At 48.0% G+C, this 21,416-nt stretch overlaps 1 protein-coding gene across 4 annotated transcripts in view; it reads right to left on the reverse strand.

The window, feature by feature from the left end:
* CTPS1 (CTP synthase 1) overlaps positions 1-21,416 on the reverse strand; it is a 218,302-nt gene that overhangs the window by 79,939 nt on the left and 116,947 nt on the right. For 2 of the 4 annotated variants that reach the window (XM_086956862.1, XM_086956861.1), the window contains exon 18: positions 1,777-1,867. The exons of the other annotated variants lie outside the window; for them this stretch is intronic. In XM_086956862.1, coding sequence (XP_086812988.1) covers positions 1,783-1,867 — 85 coding nt within the window. In that variant the 3' untranslated portion in view covers positions 1,777-1,782. The remainder of the gene's footprint in view (positions 1-1,776; positions 1,868-21,416) is intronic. 4 annotated transcript variants of the gene reach the window in all.

The raw sequence follows: 21,416 nt of genomic DNA on the forward strand, positions 1-21,416 counted from the left end.
ATTGGCGCCGAAAACGGCTGCATAAACTACATCGAATGGCGCTGTACCGATGTCTGCATGAGAATGAAGAAAGGAGTTGTTCGACTTCGGCACAGATGCAAGGAGCCGAGGCAAAACCGACCCAATGAAGCGTATAGTCTTCACTAGTGGAAGCCCCGACGGGCCATGCGCTGACGCCTCTGTGTCCGAAACTGGAACTCAGGTGATGATGCAGTTACTGCACCTGCGACCTCCTTAGGGTCCACAGGCGCTCCAGAGGGAGACAAGGGCCCAAAGAAAAGCTGAAGAGTCTTGTAGTACTCCTGCATCTGGTTCCAGGTCGCCCCAGCTCCTGGAAAAGCTGGGAGGTGCAGAGCGACGCCGGAGCAGAAGCAGAAGAGTCACCGCAATCCACATTGCAAATCGAAGGAACCAGAGAGGGCCGGGACTTTGATCGCTTACCATGAGATGTAGCTGGGGACTGGGACTGCTGTTGACCACGGGATGAAGAGCGGAGCTCACTGGAATGACCCCTGTATGACCGCCACTGCGAGGAGCTTGAGGCCTGTGACAACCATGCCATTAGACCTTTCATGCACCGCTCCTGCAGCGCCTTTGGCTTCAACCGCTGGCAGTCATGATGCTCACCAAAGCACCATATACAGAAAGAGTGTGGATCCATACAAGACATGTTGCGAGCACAGGACCCATAGGATTAAAACCTAGGGGGTATAGGAATTTAGCATACTGTTTGAGATGACAAAGGTTTATCACAGCAGGGTGAAAACGGCTAGAGATACACTACTTCGGATCCCGTGCAGAACAGATAAAGAAGAAACGGACGTCAGCACGCCAGAGGAGACTTATATGGCTCCACTGACGTATCCGGAGCCGACGTAGTACAGAGCCATGCGGCGCGGTCCGCAGAGGTACTGCTGAGAAAGGTTTTCCGGATACAGTCGGACGCCTGAGGAGAATTCACAAGTTGAGGAATCTACGGCTAGATGCCTCTATATACATATGCCCTATATGTCTTAGCTCATTGTGCTACGATACGAGAAGCAGGGAACAACACATCTACGGCAGCGTTTTATAGAGGGTAAACAGAAACCTGAATGGTGCACAAGTCTACATGAGCAGGTGAAGAGGAACTACTAATCTTTTTAAATATGGATAGCTGAGCTTTTTCCTCCCCACCGGTGGAGTGGCTGGACGGACGAGTGTAAACTTAGATGAGAAACTTTTGTGTACCAAAAATGGTCCCAGAAGGGTGAAGGATTTCGCATTTTGCCATTTCGGGACACAAAGCTATTTAACAGTTCAGAACACCCCGGATAAGACTATTGATGATTGCAGGAGAATATACTTTAGCAAAGTGAATTTCCTTTTGGTAGCCATGGAGTTTCATCCTTAAGCATCTGGTTTTCAATTAATGTTTATTTTCTTACAACTAAAATCTCAGTTTGGTTAGCCACTTCACACATGTGCGAGCACATGTTTAACAGAGACAGAATGTTAGGAAGATTAAACTCTATGTTTATAATCTTGCAAACTTTGTTTTGTATTATAATTTCCAAACCAAATGCTTCGGTTAAAAATCTACAGGGACACTTCATTAATTGTAACATTTATACTCTTCATACCCTTTATAGGGGCCTGCACAACAGAGACTGAGCATTATTATAAAACACACTTTTTTTCTAATAGATTTCAAATTGACCATAAAAGAACAGGTTATGGTAAAGAATCAACAAACAAAAACACCATTTAGCTAAGTAAAGAGATTGTATAAATTACCAGGAATCAGTCGTGATTTATTGATGGTAACTTAAGTTCTGCGATCTCTGAATCAGGGGAGCTGCTATCACTTCTGTCGCTGTAGGTGTCTCTGTGAGGATTCAGAAGGTTTTTATTGGTGGTTAACCTCTCCAGTTTGCTTTATTTATGCATTGTGCATTTAAATACATATGGGATGCTACATTTATAAGCAAATTGATCAAATCAGTTGAAAGTACTACCTTTTTGACTTGTAGGCATAAATAAAATTTAGTAATGCTCAATAGAAAGGTTAGAGCAGGCAGAATTTCTTCAGCTATGACCAGCCTACAATGTTTATAAAAAACATAAGAAAAATAATGACCCCAAAGTTGTATAAGTAAATGTAGGAAGGTGCCCTATTTGCATGGTTACCCCCTAACTTTTTGCCAGATACATAATTCACTTTTACTGATTGTTCCCTGGGTCCCTGCTAATCAGGTTCCCAGGGCCTGTGTGCTTTCCCTAACCCGTACCATTATTTGAACAATTGGCACAACTCTGTCCTACCTATAAGTCCCTTGTAATGTGTACCTATGATACCATGGTAGCCAGGGAGAGGCCTCTGAGGCCTGCAGCATGTATTATGTCACCATCAGAGTCCTCTCACCACAAACATGCACCACCGCCATTGCAGCCTGCGTGTTTTGCTGCAGCTAAAAGTGAAGGGTAGACATGGCCCATATCTCTGTGTGCCATGCCTGCTCAGAACTGCATTAGGCCTAGATAAGACACCCTTAAGGCAGGGTGCACTATACCTCATGTAAGTACCTATCTGCATGGGCTGATAGGCTCCTATAATACAGAATGGCTATTCTTAGACATTATATTCTCAGTATGATTTTACTGGACACTTATAGTCCAGAAACTTGTCATTATGAGTTTCCTAGTACCAGAATGGCAACTGAATTCTGGGATATATGGTATCAAACATCGAAGAATAATAAACCTGCACCGATACCAGTGCCAGATTTATTATCCTGCGCACTCATCGGGTCCTTCTAGAGGGGACCCCTGAACCAAACCAACAGCTGGCGGGTTTCTGACTGGTGAACACCAGCCTGCCACCACAAGACACGTATCTAGACCCCTGGGGTGGGAGCCTTTGCTCCGTTGGCCCAGAAACAAAGCCTTTCCTGGGCAGAGGTGTTCACACCTGCCCCAGGTCAGGAAGAGCCATCTGTGGCAAGGGAGCTTTAAAGGGCTTGTCGCCTTTGCAACAGGACCCCCAGCCTGTCTTCACCACCTTTTTAGCGGGAAGACAGGCGGGAAAATCAGAACAGCACAGAAGGTGTGCCTACCTCTGCCAGCCCGACCCCTCAGGTGGGGAGGCGCGGTGAAGCCCACACTTCAGTGCTTGCCATCTTGCAGATGGAAAGCACTCCGGGTCGGGGAGTATGCTCACTCCCCACGTGGGATGAGCACAGGACTGTGTAGTCACCCTAAGGTCAGCAGCCCATTGGCTGCTACCTCAGTAATGCCCCTAAATACAGTATTTAGGGCCTGAACTTAGCTCAGAAGTTCCTGACGACCTAAGAAGATTGACAAAGATGACGACTCAGCAGAAGATGATGATCCCGGGGGCCACTTCTTTGGCCCCAGCCCTACCGGCCCTACCTGCACCTTAATGCAGCACGACTACTGTCAACCTGTAGACCAGCGACCTCGAAAAAACACGGAGAGGACTGATCAGCTTAGAAAAATACCCCAAACTCCCGAAAATAGCGTCTCTGTCTCCAAAAAGAACCCCAAGTCCCTGCGGACCCGCTAAGACTCACCTTCCAGACCTACCTCTGCACTGTACGCCCACTGCCCGAATCCAGGAGGCCAACCGGTCAAGAAGAGGTTCTCCAGCAGTATTTAGCCCAAATCCATTGAGGGGTGATGTCTCCCAGCCTTTGTGACGACTGCTGCAGCCTCTGCACAAGACCCCCCCCCTTGACCACAAACTGCCCGCTAAGGGGAAACCCGATGTCCAAAGACACCCCTGCATCCTCCGGACCGAGACCTGGTGACGAGAACCAACAGTGTCCCAACATCGCCTGGCATCCTAACCTCCTCCCTTGGCTGCTGGTACCACCGAAGAGACCTCCTGGTCCGAGCCTACGTCCTGAAACCAGTACCGATTATTTCCATAGGGTAACATTGGCTGCCCGATGCCGCATGAGTACCAAGCTGCCCCCGTGCCGCTGGTTGTGTGGTTGTGGGGCTGCCTTGGCTCTCCCTTTGTACTTACCTTAACTCCTGAAGATTGCCCTCCGAGGCAGCTTTACCTGCTCGTGGGCAGCTTCCAAGCAATGTGCCCCTAGTCCCCATTGCCTAGCATTGGCACCCCTTACACTCTGAACCCAGCCACCCTAGTGCCATTGGTGGTTCACCTTAAGTGCAGAATTCAACCTTGGTTCTACCCCCAAAAGAACCACACCAAAAGTCGTAGTGGCCTGCAACTAAGTAATTCTTGGTTCTAGTAATAAAAATCACAAAGCAACTTTTTAAATAAACAACTGGTTTAGATTTTGTTTGCGTATGTAACAATTTCTTGCCTGTGTGTGTACAGCAAATGCTTAAAACTATCCTCTGATAAGTCTAATTGTTCCTATCAGCTATCATTAGCTTGAGAGTAAGGTATTATCTACTTTAACCTCTGCCATACCTTTGGGTACTTACTTGACACTGTGCAAGCTGTACCTCTTTTTGAAATAGTATATAGCTTCCTACAGTTAACAGCCAATGTTGGCCAAGTAAATCATAACAGCCTTAAAAAAATGGCGATTTAACTATTCATGCATTAACCACTGTTGCCTAGCCCTTACATTCGGGCCTCATTCTGCTCAAGCCTCTATACCTCCTTTTGGTATGTTATATACAGAGCCATCTTCCTACATTGGTGGATAAGTGGAGGGGTCTATGGCTTTGCATTTGTTGGACCCCTTAGCCAACACCTGATCACACAACTACTATCCAAACATTTAATTTTAGGAATTTTTAAGTCTTGCTAGTGTCTTGGTCAAGTCCGTTTAGCATTTTAAAAGTTTAAAACTCACTATAGTTAGGGATAAAAGATCCCCACTATTAGTAAAATAATGAATGATGCACAGAATATGGTTGAAGAGCCCGACCTCACCCCCTACCTCCATCTAGAGAGGAGTGTAAAGGTCTCTCTGCAAACTTAAAAGATTGCAATGGGATTCCATCCTTCCAAGACCAGGCTCCAGCTTAAGATGTTAGTGATGAGGAGGAAAATCCCCAACCTCTCCTACTAAATAGGGAGGAGAGGGTGCCTGAGCTCCAGTCTTCAAAGATAGTACACAGGTGGGTAAGGTCCAGGTGAGATCTCTCAGGGAAGCCTCATTGAAGAGGACATCCTTCTAGCAAATGTGACCAAAAGATTAGACCTAGAGTCTAGACTCCTGGCTCTAGAAAAGGAAAGAGCAAAGATGAGCTTGCGCCACCCCCCCCCCCCCCCCCCCCCCCATCAATGGTGGCAGCATTATCAAACCTAGGGAAAAAGAGTTCTTATGACCCCGAAATCCCCAAAGGGATTGTCCCCAAATATGAGGAAGTGGATGACATCACAAAATAGTTCACAGCCTTTGATGCGGCCTGTGGAATGAGGCAAGTGAAGAAGTCACACATCGGAGCCTTACTTTGGGAACTGTTCTCTGATAATTGCAGGGACAGACTTCTGACACTCACTGGGCAGATGCTGAGTCCTATGACCTAATGAAGGGCACCCTGATTGAGGGATTCAGACTAACAACTGAGTATAGGATTAGACTCCGTAAAAACACTAGATTATTGGTTAACTGGCAGTGATGTGCAGGACTAGTTTGGGCTTTATAATCTGTTGATGAAAGAACACATGTTAAGTAATTGCGAAAATGAAAAGTTGCATCAGTATCTGTTGGACCTAGATCTAATTTCGCCCCAAGAAGTGGGAAAGAAGGCAGACATTTGGGTCAAGACTAGGGTAACCAAAACTTCCACTGGGGGCGACCAAAAGAAAGGGGTTGTTACTGGCCTGAAGCAAGTAGTGGTCTCTCCAAAGCTTCCAGCTGCCTGTCTGCTTGTAAACTACCTGGAGACCTCAGCATGGGGTAGAACAAAAAGCCATGCAGCCATGCTGCAGATACCCGTGTGTGAAGAAAATAACACAAACTTGAGCACAGTTAAACAAGACGTGTTGGAGCCTGAAATGATGGCCCAACCTTCCAAGAGGACAGGGAAGAAGACTGGGGGACCAGCTTCTACACAGCAACACGCTCTGGGCCCCTCTCCTCAGAGAAAGGACTTGTCAGCCCCAGAGGGAACTAAGCCCATTGAACTTGGACCTTAACAAGTTGAGCTCCTGGGCACAGTGGGACACTATAGGGAACAGCTGTGCCTTGGACAGCATGTCTGTCCTACTCACGAGAGCCTGCGACAGCAAGCTGCGGCAACAGGAAAAGGGAGATGTAAGTGGCTCCCACATAACCTATTCGGAGGAGGGACTCCTGTACACTGAGGCCAGAGAACCCAAACCTGGTGCCACTCACATTGGCACATAACATCCCCCTAGCTGGGCACCTGAGCCAGCTCATTTGAGAAAGTCTTGCCAGCCATTTCTACTGGCCCCATATGTCCCAGCAAGTGAAGGAGTTTGTCAGCACCAGTGTCACCTGTCAGGCCAGTGGCAAAACAGGTGGACACCGAAAGGCCCCCTTAATTCCACTACCAGTGCTTGAGGTCCTCTCTGAAAGGGTTGTGAGGACATAGTGGGTCCACTTGAACCACCCACAGCCTCAGAAAAGAAATGTAGACTTGTAGCAGTGGGTCATGCTACCAGATATCCTGAAGCAAGTCTGCTTAGGACTACTACAGATCCTGCAGTAGCCAAGGACCTCATTGGTGTCTTCACCAGGGTAGGGTTTCCCAAGGAGGTGGTGTTAGACAGAGGTACTAACTTCATGTATGCATACCTGAAACACATGTGGGATGAGTGTGGAGTGAACTGCAAATGAACTACGCCTTACCACCTACAAACCAATGGTCTTGTTGAGAGATTCAACAAGACATTGAAGGGCATGATTATGGGGCTCCCTGAAAAACTCAAAAGGAGATGGGATGACCTCTTGCCATGCCTGATTTTCACTTACAGGGTGGTATCTCAGAAGGGAGTAAGGTTTTCACCCTTTGAATTTCTGTTTGGCCATCCTGTAAGGGGACCACTTGCTCTTGTGAAAGAAGGTTGGGAGAGACCCTCTCCATGAACCTAAACAAGATATGGTGGCCTACGTACTAGGCCTCCGTTCCAGGATGGCAGAGTACCTGGAAAGGCATCTAAAAATCTTGAGGCCAGCCAACAGATCCAGAAACTGTGGTATGACCAAAAAGCTGCATTGGTGGAGTTCCAACCAGGGCAACTAGTGTGGGTTTTGGAGACCCCAGGACAAATAAATTGAGTGCCTCTTACCCCATCCTAGAAAAGAAAAATGAGTTCATCTACTTAGTAGACCTGGCACCCCAAAAGGGTTATCCATGTGAACCGCCTGAAACTTTTTTGTGACAGGGCTGATGTATCCATGCTGTTGGTCACTGATGAGGATCAGGAGACAGAGTGAATCTCTCTGTGGCCTCCTCTGTTACAGTCCAGAAGATGGATCAGTTGATGGAGCTATCTACTCAGAAACCCTCACTACCCAACAGCAGACTGACTGTAGGCATCTCTTGAAGCAGTATGCTGGGCTCTTCTCCTTATCCCTTGGCCAGGCAAACTGGTGTACCCATGATGTAGACATTGGGGGCAGCTTGCCTGTCAAACCAAGACCTATCAGCTGTCTGACTAAGTGAAGAAGAGCATTAAAGCTGAAGTAAACAAGATGCTGGTGTTGGGGGTTAATGAGCCCTCTGAAAGTCCCTGGGCCATTTCAGTGCAGTGGTCTTAGTCCCCAAAGTGCATCCTCCAGGTTGAAAAAGAGAGAGGAGGTTCTGTGTGGATTATAGAGGACTCAATGCTGTCACTTAAACAGATGTTCGCCCCATACCCAGGGCTGATGAGCTGATAGATAAGCTAAGGGCAGCCACATTTCTCAGTACCTTTGACTTAACTGCAGGTTATTGGCCGATTGGCATGGCCCCAGGAGCCAAAGAGAAAACAGCATTCTCCACCCTGATGGGAATTATCAGTTTACTGTTCGGCACTTTGGTTCAAAGATAGCCCCTGCAGCCTTCCAAAGGTTGGTAAATCAAGTACTCACTGGGTTGGAGACCTTTTGTGCAGCATATCTTGATGACATTGCCGTCTTTAGCTCCTCCAGGTAGGATCACCTGGGCCACCCGAGGAAGGTTTTACAGGCCCTGCAATCTGCAGGCCTATCAAGGCATCCAAGGGCACTGTGGTCTGCCTGGGCCACCTTGTAGGTGGAGGCCAGGTGCAACTCATACAGCCCAAGATCCAGACAATGTTGGACTGGGAAACTCCAACAACCCAGACCCAAGTCAGGGCTTTTCTTGGCTTGACTGGGTACTACAGGAGGTTTGTGAAGCGATATGGGTCAATTGTGATCCCCTCACATAACTTAACTCCTGAAGATTGTCCTCCAAGGCCGCTTTACCAGCCCATGAGCAGCCGCCAACCGATGTGCCCATATTCCCAACTGACTAGCATTAGCACCCCTGCACTCTGCGCCTGGCCGCCCCAGTGCCGCTGTTGGTGCATCTTGAATGCAGAATTGAACTTTGGTGTCACCCACAAAAGAACCACTCCAAAAGTCATAGTACCTACCTGCAAGTACTTCATTTTCCCCCAAAGGATTGCATGGTGTTGTCTTTCTCTGAAAAATGTTTGTATTGCAACAAAGTAACTTGGTATTTAAAAATAAGGTGTCCTGCTTACTAATGTACTGCAGTGCATAAATTCTATTATTTGTTTGTTTTGCACTAAGTTAGAAAAGTAATTCGAACATAAGTAATTGCAAGTATTCCAAAGAGCTTACAACGTATTTCTTATACTGTAAAGTATCTTGTATGCGTATACAAAACCAGCGCACACAGTATTTTGAAAAGTATTACTGCTCTGAGAGCATCACTTACCTGCAACTAAGTAATTCTTGGTTCTAGTAAAAAAAACACCAAGTAACAACTTTTTATACAAACAATTGGTCTGGATTCAGACGAGTGTGGGACATCATTTCTTGCCCAAGTGTGTACAACAAATGCTTAAAACTACCCTCTGATAAGCCTAACTGCTCAGCCCAGCTATCACTAACTTGAGAGTAAGGTATTATCTACTTTAACCTCTGCCATACCTTTGAGGACTTTCTAGACTCTGTGTACACTATACTTCTTTTTGGTATAGTATATACAGCTTCCTACAGTAAACAGTCAAACTTGGACAAGTAAATCATAACAGCCATTAAAAAATGGTGATCTAACTATTCATGCATCAACCACTGTTGCCTAGCCCTTACATTCGGGCCTCATCCTGCTCAAGCCACCCACTTCCTCTCATTAACACTGGTACTTTTTTCGTCCTTTTTAATCACTTTCAGTTTTTAACATGATTGTGGCTCCAGGAGAGTGGGCATGTCTTCTGGTTCAATGAGGTTTGGAAAGGGAACAAATGAGACAATTAGAAAGGCACCCCAACTAACAAAGCACCTGACAATGGACCCAACCACCTAAATGAAACTTACGAGGAAGTAGGGGGGAGGGGGGCGGGTCGGTTCCAAGAGCTGGGTCAATGGAAGCCTAGTCCTAAAATGTACTGCTGCCACTGCCACAAGAGGCAACCGCTCATTCATAATTTCACAAATTCGCTTTTCAAAAACTCGTCATCCTCAGTGTCTGAGGTTGGCTTACCATACACTTTACCAAAAGGAGGTATAGTGTGTAGTGACTCAAGTGGATCTCCAGAGGTTGTACAGAGGCTAAATAGAGAACACTAATGCTCACACAGTGGAAATAAAAGACACATACTCAATGAATACATATGAGAAGAATTTATAAAAATAGTACTTTATTATATTTATTTACTACGACCACAATACTTTCATAGAAGCAAATATGTTTTAAATAAAAATATTTTTCAGTTTCAAAATTGGACACTTCTTGATATTTTCAGTCTTTGCAATGTTAACCTACGGGAAGATAACAATAATGTGATTTTTCAGGTAAGTACACAACTTACAGTTCCAGTCTTAAGCAAAAACACTGCATCATCAGCGGCACAGGGGCGGCCGGGTGCAGAGGTCAAATCTGGAGTCAGGGCCCAATGTTAATCAATGGAGACTGGGGGTGCTTGAAGAAACGCTGCTTGCAGGTAACTACAGTAGCTGCTGGGTTCACGCCTCAGAGGTTTAGGCAAGCAAAGGCCGGCCACAAGGCAGCACCAAACATCCAGCACCAGTGGCACATGGGCGGCCGGGTTCAGGGTGCAACCACTGTGTTGGGCGCACAATGGAAGCAAATGGGGGGGTTTGGAAACAGGTTGCAGGCATCAAAATGGAGGCTGCACAAAGACCACCAGTGACAGCAGATGTAAGTTAGGATGCTGTGGGTCGCAGGGATGTCCTTTGACGTCTGTTTTCTCTTATTGGAGCCTTTCGTAGTTGGGGGAAGCCTTTGGATTTCCACTGCAGGCATTGTTGTGGAGTCCAGAAGGGGTCAGTCAATACTCGAATTGGACTCAAAATCTCTGGGGAACCTTTTCTGGACTGGTGCGCCACCTAGACTCGTTGGGTGCGGAATGGTCAGGGATCGTGGTTCCAGAGGGTACCAGCGTCCTTTTATTGAATTTTTGGGGGCAGGTTTGCTGTCCTCTGGAGTTCTGGTCTTTTTCAAAGGCAGGCAGTCCTTCAAGGGTTTTTGGAGGTCACTGCAGGAAAGATGTTGTTTTCTTTGCATGGTCTTTGAAGCTGCAGACAGGTCGGTAGGGTTGGGGCGAAGCCAGTGGGTGTCTTCAGTCTTCTCTGCACAGCATCTTCTTCGTCCTCTCTCTTTTTAGGTCGGCAGGAACTTGTTTCAGGGTCTGGGAGAGCTACCTAAATACTAGACTTAGGGGCATTACAGGGGAGTAGCAGGTAGGGGTCAATGGGTTCTTTACCTGGGGTGGCTACACTCAGTAATATGCCACCCTCCTGTGGGAGGGGGCATAGACCTAGCCCCCATTGGAGAAATCTCACCATCTTCAAGATGGTGGGCACTGAAAATTGTGTTTTACTTCGCCCCCTGCAAGGGTAAAGTATTGTTGGCTAGAATTAACAAGTGGTCTTTGGAAAACGACATTCTAACAGATGTCCAGTATGGGTTCCGTACAGGAAGAGGTACAGAGGACCAATGTTTAAATCTCCATATGATAATATCAAAATATACAACGGCAACAACGGGGTCAATTTTTGTAGCATTTATGGACCTGTCCACGGCCTTTGATGTAATTAATAGAGCTCGGCTGTGGTCAATGCTGTTAAAATTGGGACTTGATCCTCCTCTTGTACACTTTCTGGCTGAACTTCATAAAGATTTTAAAGCATCGATTAGAATGGACCAAGAAGGAAATCGCACAGATTGGTTCAAATCGAGCAGGGGTGTACGGCAAGGCTGCATCCTTGCCCCCATGCTGTTCACTTTATATATAAATTCATTAGAGAAAGGCCTTTTAACCGCTACTTTGGACACACCCCGTGCAGGGGATACCCGCATCCCCGTTCTCCTGTACGCGGATGATGCTGCTTTGATAGCTCGAACACATTTAGGCCTGCAGAGACTTCTAAATGCATTTAGTGAATTCATGTCCTCACTTGACTTAGTGGTAAACAACTCTAAATCCCATGTTATGGCATTTGGGGCTGTCAAAAACAACACCAAATCTTTTTATTGTAATGATGAAGTGATCACTAATGTCAAAGTTTTTACTTACCTTGGTGTCATTCTTGATACTAAGGGTAGCTGGATCCCTCAAATTACAGCAAAAACCAAAGCGGTGAGGAGCTCGGCAAATGCAATTTTAAGTTTTTCAAGGAGACTTGGAGGGAAGCCGAGCGGTGCATTATTAAGCTTGTACAAGGCAAAAACTTTGGCAATAGCCAGGTACGGAGCAGGTCTGTGGGGCTTTGTGAACAGTGAAACCATCCAAAGAGAGGAAAATAAGTTCCTTCGGTCTATACTAGGGCTCCCCCAATCGACAGCCACATTCTCAGTTCATCAGGAGCTTGGTTTAGGGTACATTGCTGATACCCTCTCAATGGCACCTATTCTTCTATGGATTAGGACTTGGACCAATAACAACCTAGGTCTAAATCATAAAGTACTGATGGACTGTTTAAAATTGGACAAATTTAAAGATATTGCTTGGTTGTCATACATTTATAAGTGCTCTTTGGAACTTGGTCGTCCTGAGATATTTTCCGCCCCTCTGGGTTTGAAAAAATCTGATTTAGATTGGGTTAAGCTTAACTTCTCTAAACTGAAGATCTTGGAGAGAGAGGAACATCAACTTACAAAGCCCACAGTTAGAGCCCATTTTTTGACCATTACTTGCCTAGCTATTCAACCGTATCTTGCCATAGTTAACATTCCTTTCCACAGGTGGCTTCTGGTCAAATTTCGGTTTAATCAGATTTATACGGTTCTCTGTGACAGCCATGGTTGGTTCAAGCAGGAGGATGCACCTGTGTGTAATTGTGACAATTTCTCTCAGCAAGACAATATGCATCTAATGCTGTTCTGCCATTTCTACAATATGCCTAGACAGATGTATTTGGTGCCTATATTGAAGGACAACGTTTTTTTCCAGGCAAAACCAGCTCTCCTGTATCTACAAATGTTAGATTCACCTCTGGTTATGTTTAGCGTGGCTAACTATCTTGTTGCTGCTGTCAGGATCAGGAGGAGGCGATTACAAATGCAATAGGGGGGTCTGTACCGGAGGATGAAATGTGTATTTTCTACTTGTATAATTTTTAGCTGTTAATTACTCTTTTAGCTGGTTTTAAAATATATATGTAATTGTTATTGGTGTATGTAATTTTTTATGAAATTGAACTGCCCTTTTTAAATTGATTGTAGTATGCTTTTATGATTTTTAACTAAATCGAATAAAGTGGTTTTTGACTTGACTGCGCCCCCTGCAACTGAGGGGTGGAGTTAGCGAAGGGGTTTGGGGGGTGGGCACACCTCCTAACCTTCATAAGTTTTCCTGCAGGTTCTCCCGCCAAAATTGGGGGTTTGAACCGGGGGCTGCCATCTGCTGCTAGATGTTGAAAGTGGGGTTGCATCACAAAGGTGGCAGGCCTTTGAAGCTTCCCTCTCGAGCACTATGCACATCCTGGAGGATGAGGTGTGAAGGAGTAGTTTCTGTCCTGTAACTCCAGTTCTGTAGTAGGGGTATCTCTGTTATAGTCATAATCTAGTGAATAGTCCCGCCCATGTGCGTGGACCCCGGCAATCAAAAATAATCTCTTAAACTGTAAAAAAAAAGCAGAACCGCAGAGACACTTAAGAGAGAATTTAAAGACAAATAATGCAGCCTATATCCACAGGCTACATTGTCCAGTACTTCAACTAGAAATTCCACCAAAAATACCACACAAACAGCACAGCCTGCCCAGTTTCCTCCATAGAGAAACTTGCCTCTACCAGTAAAAGCCTCTGGAATGATAGAGAGGAAGGCATGGACAGACAAGCCCCATAGGCTGCCATTATGTGGCTTAAATAGGATACTGTGCCTTTAAGAGAACTTTCCAGAACTTCTCCCAGTATCCCAGAATGCACAGCAGGTCACCTTTACTTTCAGTTCTTTTTGAAGGTGTATCACGCCAGACCTGTAGCATTCCTTACATGAATATCTTTCTCCACCGGGGAGGAGGGCGGGCGCTTATGACTATAACACAGATACCCCTACTACAGAACTGGAGTTACAGGACAGAAACTATTCCTTCTGTAGTAGGGGATCTCTGTGTATAGTCATAATCTAGTGAATAGAATGGCAAGCCCATCCCCACACCAAGCGGCAGTGGAGAACGAGAATTAACACCACTATTGCGCGAACAAATTTCGCAGCGAAGCCTGCCCAACCTGAGCGTCTGCCCTGGCATCAGTGTCCAGGCAGTAACGCTTAGCAAAGGTATGGACCGACTTCCAAGTGGCTGCCTTGCAGATTTCTGCAATTGGAACATTACGGAGCAAAGCTGTCGTGGCAGCTTTGCCCCTGGTGGAATGAGCCTTAGGTTTACCCCCTAAGGTCCCATTAAGCTTTTTGGTAACACAGCTGTATGCAGGACACAATCCACCTAGAGATCCTGACCGATCCATAATTGATAAACAATTGGTCTGACCTACGAATATCTCTGGTTTTATCCAGATAAAATTTCAACACCCTCCTAACATCCAGGGAATGTAAAGACCTTTCCGCTGGAGATGAAGGATTCTGAAAAAACGTAGGCAAAGTTATGGTCTGGTTGACATGAAAATCAGAAATAACCTTGGGAAGAAATTTAGGGTGAGTACGCATAACAACCTTAGCAGCATGAAATACAGTATAAGGTTCTTGGCAACACAACGCCTGAATTTCACTCACCCTGCGGGCCGATGTAATGGCCAAGAGGAACGCCGCCTTCCAGGACAGGTGCTGCAACGAAGCCTTATGAATAGGTTCAAAAGGCTCCTTCATCAACCTGGACAGCACCACATTCAATTCCCATGAAAGTGAAGGAAGCCTGACAGGAGGGAATACTTTCTTCAAGCCTTACAGAAAATCTTTGATCACAGGGATCTGGAAGAAGGAAGTCTGTGAAGGGCATATCCTGTAGGCAGTCAATGCAGTGAGATGAACCTTAATGTAATGAACATTAAGGCCAGACTGCGCCAAATGTAGAAGGTAAGGAAGGATGACATCTTCCTTGCACGTCGTCGGGTCATAGTTCTTGGACTTGCACCAGATACAGAACCTCTTCCACTTGTAAGCATAGGAAGTCCGAGTGGAAGGTCGCTTAGACTCCTTCAGTATGTCCATGCAATCTTCGGGCAGATTCAAATGGCCATATTGCACTCTCTCAGGAGCCATGCCGCCAAACTCAAAGACGAGAGGTTGGGGTGCAACATCTGCCCCCCGAACTTCGTGAGAAGGTCCGGCCTGCACGGCAGCCGTATGTGAGGAAGGAGAGATCGGTGAAGCAGGTCCGTGAACCACCACTGCCTGGGCCATTCCGGGGCAATAAGTATCATCCGCGCCCTGGACCGGGCCAGCTTGATGAGCACCGCCGGAATCAGGGGAATGGGTGGAAAAGCGTACAGAAAGCTGTTCGACCAGTTGATCCATAGCGCATTCCCCAGCGTCCCATGCTGGTAGTACCTGGAGGCGAAGTCTCAGCATTTGCTGTTTTCGGCGGCGAACAGATCTACGTTTGGAGTCCCCCACCTTGTGAAGACTTCTCCTAGTACTTCGTCGTTTATGACCCATTCGTGGTTTTCCTGAATCAGTCTGCTCAGTGCGTCCGCCTGAACATTCTGCACACCTGGCAGATGGGTAGCCCTTATCGTCAATCCTCTGGCCAGAAGCCAGTGCCAGATCGCCTGCGCCTCGTGCGACAGAGTGCGTGATCTCGAACCCCCCTGCTTGTTGAGGTAATACATCGTGGTCGTATTGTCCCTCTGTACAAGCAGAGAGTTGGTCTGAAAGGACGGATGAAAGGCCTTCAGTACCAAGTGAACAGCTCTGAGTTCCAGGAAATTGATGTGATACGTGGCCTCCATCGGGGACCACGTTCTTTGAATCTGTAAGTCTCCAGAGTGCGCCCCCCAACCGTGGAGAGAAGCATCCGTCACGACAGTCTGAGTGGGAATGTCCTTGTGGAAGGGAACCCCTCTGAGGAGATTCTTTGCTGAACACCACCACTTCAGAGACTGAAGAGCATGCAGAGGCATTCGTATCTTGTCGTCCCAAGATCCTTTCCTCTGATCCCACTGGTCCTCCAAGCACTCTTGCAACGGTCTCATGTGCAGTCGTGCGTGTGGCGTTAGGAAGATACAAGAGGCCATCGATCCCAGTAGAGAAGACACCGTCCTCACTGTTGTAGATGGAGTGGTCATAAGAGCCTGAACCTTCCAAAGGAGTGATAATCGTCCCTCCTCCGAAGGAGACACGCTTGCTGACAGAGTATTGATGGAGGCTCCCAAGTACTGTATGCATTGGACCGGAGTCGGGACAGACTTGGACATGTTGATGTGCAACCCCAGCTTGTTCAAGAGAACGCACGTCTTCTGAAAGTGTGCTTGTGCTTCCGAGAAGTAGGAGGCCTTGATCAACCAATCGTCCAGGTACGGGTAGACGAACACCTCGTTCTTCCTCAGGTGTGCTGCTACCACCGCCATGCACTTCGAGAATGTTCTCGGCGCAGACTTCAGTCCGAATGGCAGTACTGTGTATTGATAATGATTGGCACCGACTTGGAATCGCAGGAACTTCCTGTGTTTGTGTGCAATGGGCACATGGAAGTACGCATCTTGTAGGTCTATAGCACATAGCCAGTCTACCTGTTGCAACTGAGGATAAATCTGATGCAACGACAGCATGCAAAACTTCTCTCTGCGAATCCACTTGTTTGCCTGTCGCAAGTCCAGAATGGGCCTGAACTCGTTCTTGTCCTTCTTGCGAACCAGGAAGAACCGGGAGTACAGACCTCTTCCTCTTTGAGACAGAGGTACGTCTTCTATCGCCCTTTTCCTTAACAGGGTATCAGCCTCTGCCTGGAGCTCGCGCAGCTGAAACTGCGAGCTGGCCGGTGGAATTGCTGGAGGCGGGCTGGTGAACCGAAGACTGTATCCATTGCAAACAATATTCAGCACCCACTTGTCCCGAGTAATTTTTCTCCACTCTGCCAAAAAAAATTGGACGCTTCCCCCCACCGGAGTGGGTAACGGATGCAGGGGAAGTAAGCGCTCAGGGCAGAGTCCCGGCCGGGCCTTTGGTCGCTGGTGCCGACTGTTGGCCGCCTCTACTTTTCTGGCGCTTCTGGAAAGGTCTTCGGAACTGCTGCTATTGCTGTTGCTGCTGTCCCGAAGCCTGGCCACGCCCTCTGCCCTGTCCACCGAACCTTCTCTGGAACAGGCGGTATGATTTCTTGTTATCCTTGGGCTTTTCCAGACCCACAGCCGTGAGTGTTTCGGCCTCCGCCTTCATGCGGGCCATTTCGTCATCCGCATGTTTTCCAAACAGGGTTTCACCAGAGAATGGTAAATTGGCAACCCTTTGTTGTGCGTCCGGTTTCAGTGACGTGAGGCGGAGCCAGGCGTGTCTTCGCTGGTTAATCCCATGGCAGAAACCATGCGCCGCCAGGAGGAAAGAATCGGCTGCAGCACTGATGACCTGATTCGCCACCAACATCCCCTCATTCAACACCTCCTGGAAATCTTCTCTCTTGTCACGAGGCAGGTGTTCTACAAACTGCTGGAGGGATTCCCAGAAGGTTCGGTCATACCGCCCCAACAAGGTCGTGGCACTCGCAGCCTTCATGGAAGTCGCCAACGTCCCACAAACCTTCCTCCCAGCCGAATCCAGCCATCTAGATTCCTTATCTGGTGGGACTGTGGATGACAGTAGTGGCATGCTGTTTCCGAGCCGCCGTCACTATCACAGAGTCTGGAGGAGGTTCCACCCTTAGAAAAGCCGGATCAGAGTCGGGAGCCCGGTATTTTTTCTGTAGTCTCGAGGGGGCCGCCTTAGTCACCGCTGGGGTGAGAAAAAGGTCTATGGCCGGATCCTCCAGGCCCGGTACCAGTGGTAGTAATGGCCGAGACAGATGTTTCTGGTGCAGCGTCTCGAAGATCGCCGATGTCTTTGGCGTGGGCACCGTCAACGAGATGCCCAATTTAGCTGCACCTCTTAACAGGACATCATGAAAGGACACCAGATCGTCAACCGGTGACACCCTTGCCTCCGCTGACTCCGACAAAGTCGGAGAATAGTCCCTGGAGACCCCGTATAGGAACGAGACCTGCGCCTCCTGTGTCGTCGTCTCGACCGCGTGGATGACCTGTTGCGCGATCGTTCCCTCCTCCTGGAACGAGATCGTGATCTCCCAGTTCGTGGACGCTCCGCAGGTCTCCGTGGAGGCGTCTTCCGTGGCCTATTCTGGGGTTTTGGTTTAGGCGTCCCCTTAGGCGGTGTAGGGAGTGGAGGTAGTGACACCGACCTTGGCGGAAGAAGGAGTAGTTTCTGTCCTGTAACTCCAGTTCTGCAGTAGGGGTATCTCTGTTATAGTCATAATATAGTGAATAGTTCCGCAAATGTGCGTGGACCCCGGCAATCAAAAATAATCTCTTAAGTTGTCAAGAAATGCAGAACTGCAAGACACTTAAGAGAGAATTAAAGACAAATAATGCAGCCTATATCCACAGGCTACACTGTCCAGTACTTCAACTAGAAATTCCACCAAAAAAACCACACACAACACAGCCTGCCCAGTTTCTTCCATAGAGAAACTTGCCTCTACCAGTAAAAGCCTCTGGAATGATAGAGAGGAAGGCATGGACAGACAAGCCCCATAGGCTGCTGCCATTATGTGGCTTACAATAGGATACTGTGCCTTTAAGAGAACTTTCCAGAACTGTCTCCCAGTATCCCAGAATGCATAGCAGGTCCCTCTTACTTTCAGTTCTTTTTGAAGGCGTATCACGCCAGACCTGTAGCATTCCTTACGCGAATAATTATCTCCACCGGGGAGGAGGGCGGGCGCTTATGACTATAACAGAGATACCCCTACTACAGAACGTGCCGATTGCTGGAATCTACAAGGCAGCCACTTGGAAGTCGGTTCATACCTTTGCTAAGCATTACTGTCTGGATACTGATGCCAGGGCAGATGCTCAGGTTGGACAGGCTTCACTGCGGAATTTGTTCGCACAATAGTGGTGTTAATTTCTTTTCTCCACCGCCCCTTTGGTGTGGGGATGGGCTTGCCATTCTATTCACTGGATTAGGACTATACACAGAGATCCCCTACTACAGAAGGAGTAGTTTCTGTCCTGTAACTCCAGTTCCGGAGCAAGGCTGTCGTGGCAGCTTTGCCCCTGGTGGAATGAGCCTTAGGCTTACCTCCTAAGGTCTTATTAGCTTTTTGGTAACACAATTGTATGCAGGACACAATCCACCTAGAAATGGACTGCTTAGAGGTCGCAAGACCGTCCTGACTGATCCATAATTGATAAACATTTGGTCAGACCTACGAATATCTCTGGTGTTATCCAGATAAAATTTCAACACGTAGGTAAAGTTATAGTCTGGTTGACATGAAAATCAGAAATAACCTTGGGAAGAAACTTAGGGTGAGTACGCATAACAACCTTAGCAGCATGAAATACAGTATAAGGTTCTTGGCAACACAACGCCTGAATTTCACTCACCCTGCGGGCCGATGTAATGGCCACTAGGAACGCCACCTTCCAGGACAGGTGCTGCAACGAAGCCTTATGAATAGGTTCAAAAGGCTCCTTCATCAATCTGGACAGCACCACATTCAATTCCCATGAAGGCGAAGGAAGCCTGACAGGAGGGAACACTTTCTTCAAACCTTCCAAAAAATCTTTGATCACAAGGACCTGGAAAATGGAAGTCTGTGAAGGGCATTTCCTGTAGGCGGTTAATGCAGCAAGATGAACCTTAATGGAATGAACATTAAGGCCAGACTGCGCCAAATGTAGAAGGTAAGGAAGGATGACATCTTCCTTGCACGTCGTCGGGTCATAGTTCTTGGACTGACACCGGATACAGGACCTTTTCCACTTGTAAGCATACGAAGTCCGAGTGGAAGGTCTCTTAGACTCCTTCAGTATGTCCATGCAATCTTCGGGCAGATTGAGATGACCATATTGCACTATCTCAGGAGCCATGCCGCCAAACTCAAAGACGAGAGGTTGGGGTGCAACATCTGCCCCCCGAACTTCGTGAGAAGGTCCGGCCTGAACGGCAGCCGAATGTGAGGAAGGAGAGACCAGTGAAGCAGGTCCGCGAACCACCACTGCCTGGGCCATTCCGGGGCGATCAGGATCATCCGAGCCCTGGACCGGGCCAGTTTGATGAGTACCGCCGGATCAGGGGAATGGGAGGAAAAGCGTACAGAAAGCTGTTCGACCAGTTGATCCATAACGCATTCCCCAGCGTCCCCTGCTGGTAGTACCTGGAGGCGAAGTCTCTGCATTTGCTGTTTTCGGCGGTGGCGAACAGATCTACGTCTGGAGTTCCTCACCTTGCAAAGACGTCTCCTAGTACTTCGTCGTTTATGACCTATTCGTGGTTTTCCTGAATCAGTCTGCTCAGCGCGTCTGCCTGAACATTCTGCACACCTGGCAGGTGGGTAGCCGTTATCGTCAGTCCTCTGGCCAGAAGCCAGTGCCAGATCGCCTGCGCCTCCTGCGACAGAGTGCGTGATCTCGAACCCCCTGCTTGTTGAGGTAATACATCGTGGTGGTATTGTCCGTCTGTACAAGCAGAGAGTTGGTCTGGAAGGACGGAAGAAAAGCCTTCAGTGCCAAGTGAACAGCTCTGAGTTCCAGGAAATTGATGTGATACGTGGCCTCCATCGGGGACCACGTTCCTTGAATCTGTAGACTTCTGGAGTGCGCTCCCCACCCCAGGAGAGGAAGCATCCCTCACGACAGTCTGCGTGGGAATATCCTTGTGGAAGGGGACCCCTCTGAGGAGATCCTCCGCCGAACACCACCACTTCAGTGACTGAAGAGCATGCAGAGACAGTCGTACCTTGTTGTCCCAAGACCCTGTCCTCTGATCCCACTGGTCCTCCAAGCACTCCTGCAGCGATCTCATGTGCAGCCGCGCGTGTGGCGTCAGGAAGATACAAGAGGCCATCGATCCCATTAGAGAAGACACCGGTCCTCACTGTTGTAGATGGAGTGGTCATAAGAGCCTGAGCCTTCCGAAGGAGTGATAATTGTCGCTCCTCCGAAGGAGACACGCTTGCTGACAGCGTATTGATGGAGGCTCCCAAGTACTGTATGCATTGGACCGGAGTCGGGACAGACTTGGACATGTTGATGTGCAACCCCAGCTTGTTCAAGAGAACGCACGTCTTCTGGAAGTGTGCTCGCGCTTCCGAGAAAGAGTATGCCTTGATCAACCAATCGTCCAGGTATGGGTAGACAAACACCTTGTTCTTCCTCAGGTGCGCCGCTACCACCGCCATGCACTTCTGAGAATGTTCTCGGCGCAGACTTTAGTCCGAATGGGAGTACTGTGTATTGATAATGATTGGCGCCGACTTGGAACCGCAGGAACTTCCTGTGTTTGTGTGCAATGGGCACATGGAAGTACGCATCCTGTAGGTCTATAGCACATAGCCAGTCTCCCTGTTGCAACTGAGGATAAATCTGATGCAACGACAGCATGCAAAACTTTTCCCTGCGAATCCATCTGTTTGCCTGTCGCAAGTCCAGAATGGGCCTGAACTCGTTCTTGTCCTTCTTGCGAACCAGGAAGAACCGGGAGTACAGACCTCTTCCTCTCTGAGACAGAGGTACGTCTTCTATTGCCCTTTTCCTTAACAGGATATCTGCCTCCGCCTGGAGCTCCTGCAGTTGATACTGCGAACTGACCGGCGGGATTGATGGAGGCGGGCTGGTGAACCGAGGACTGT

The sequence above is a fragment of the Lissotriton vulgaris genome, chromosome 2_1 (assembly GCF_964263255.1).
Source record: "Lissotriton vulgaris chromosome 2_1, aLisVul1.2, whole genome shotgun sequence".
NCBI classification, from domain to species: Eukaryota; Metazoa; Chordata; class Amphibia; order Caudata; family Salamandridae; genus Lissotriton; species Lissotriton vulgaris.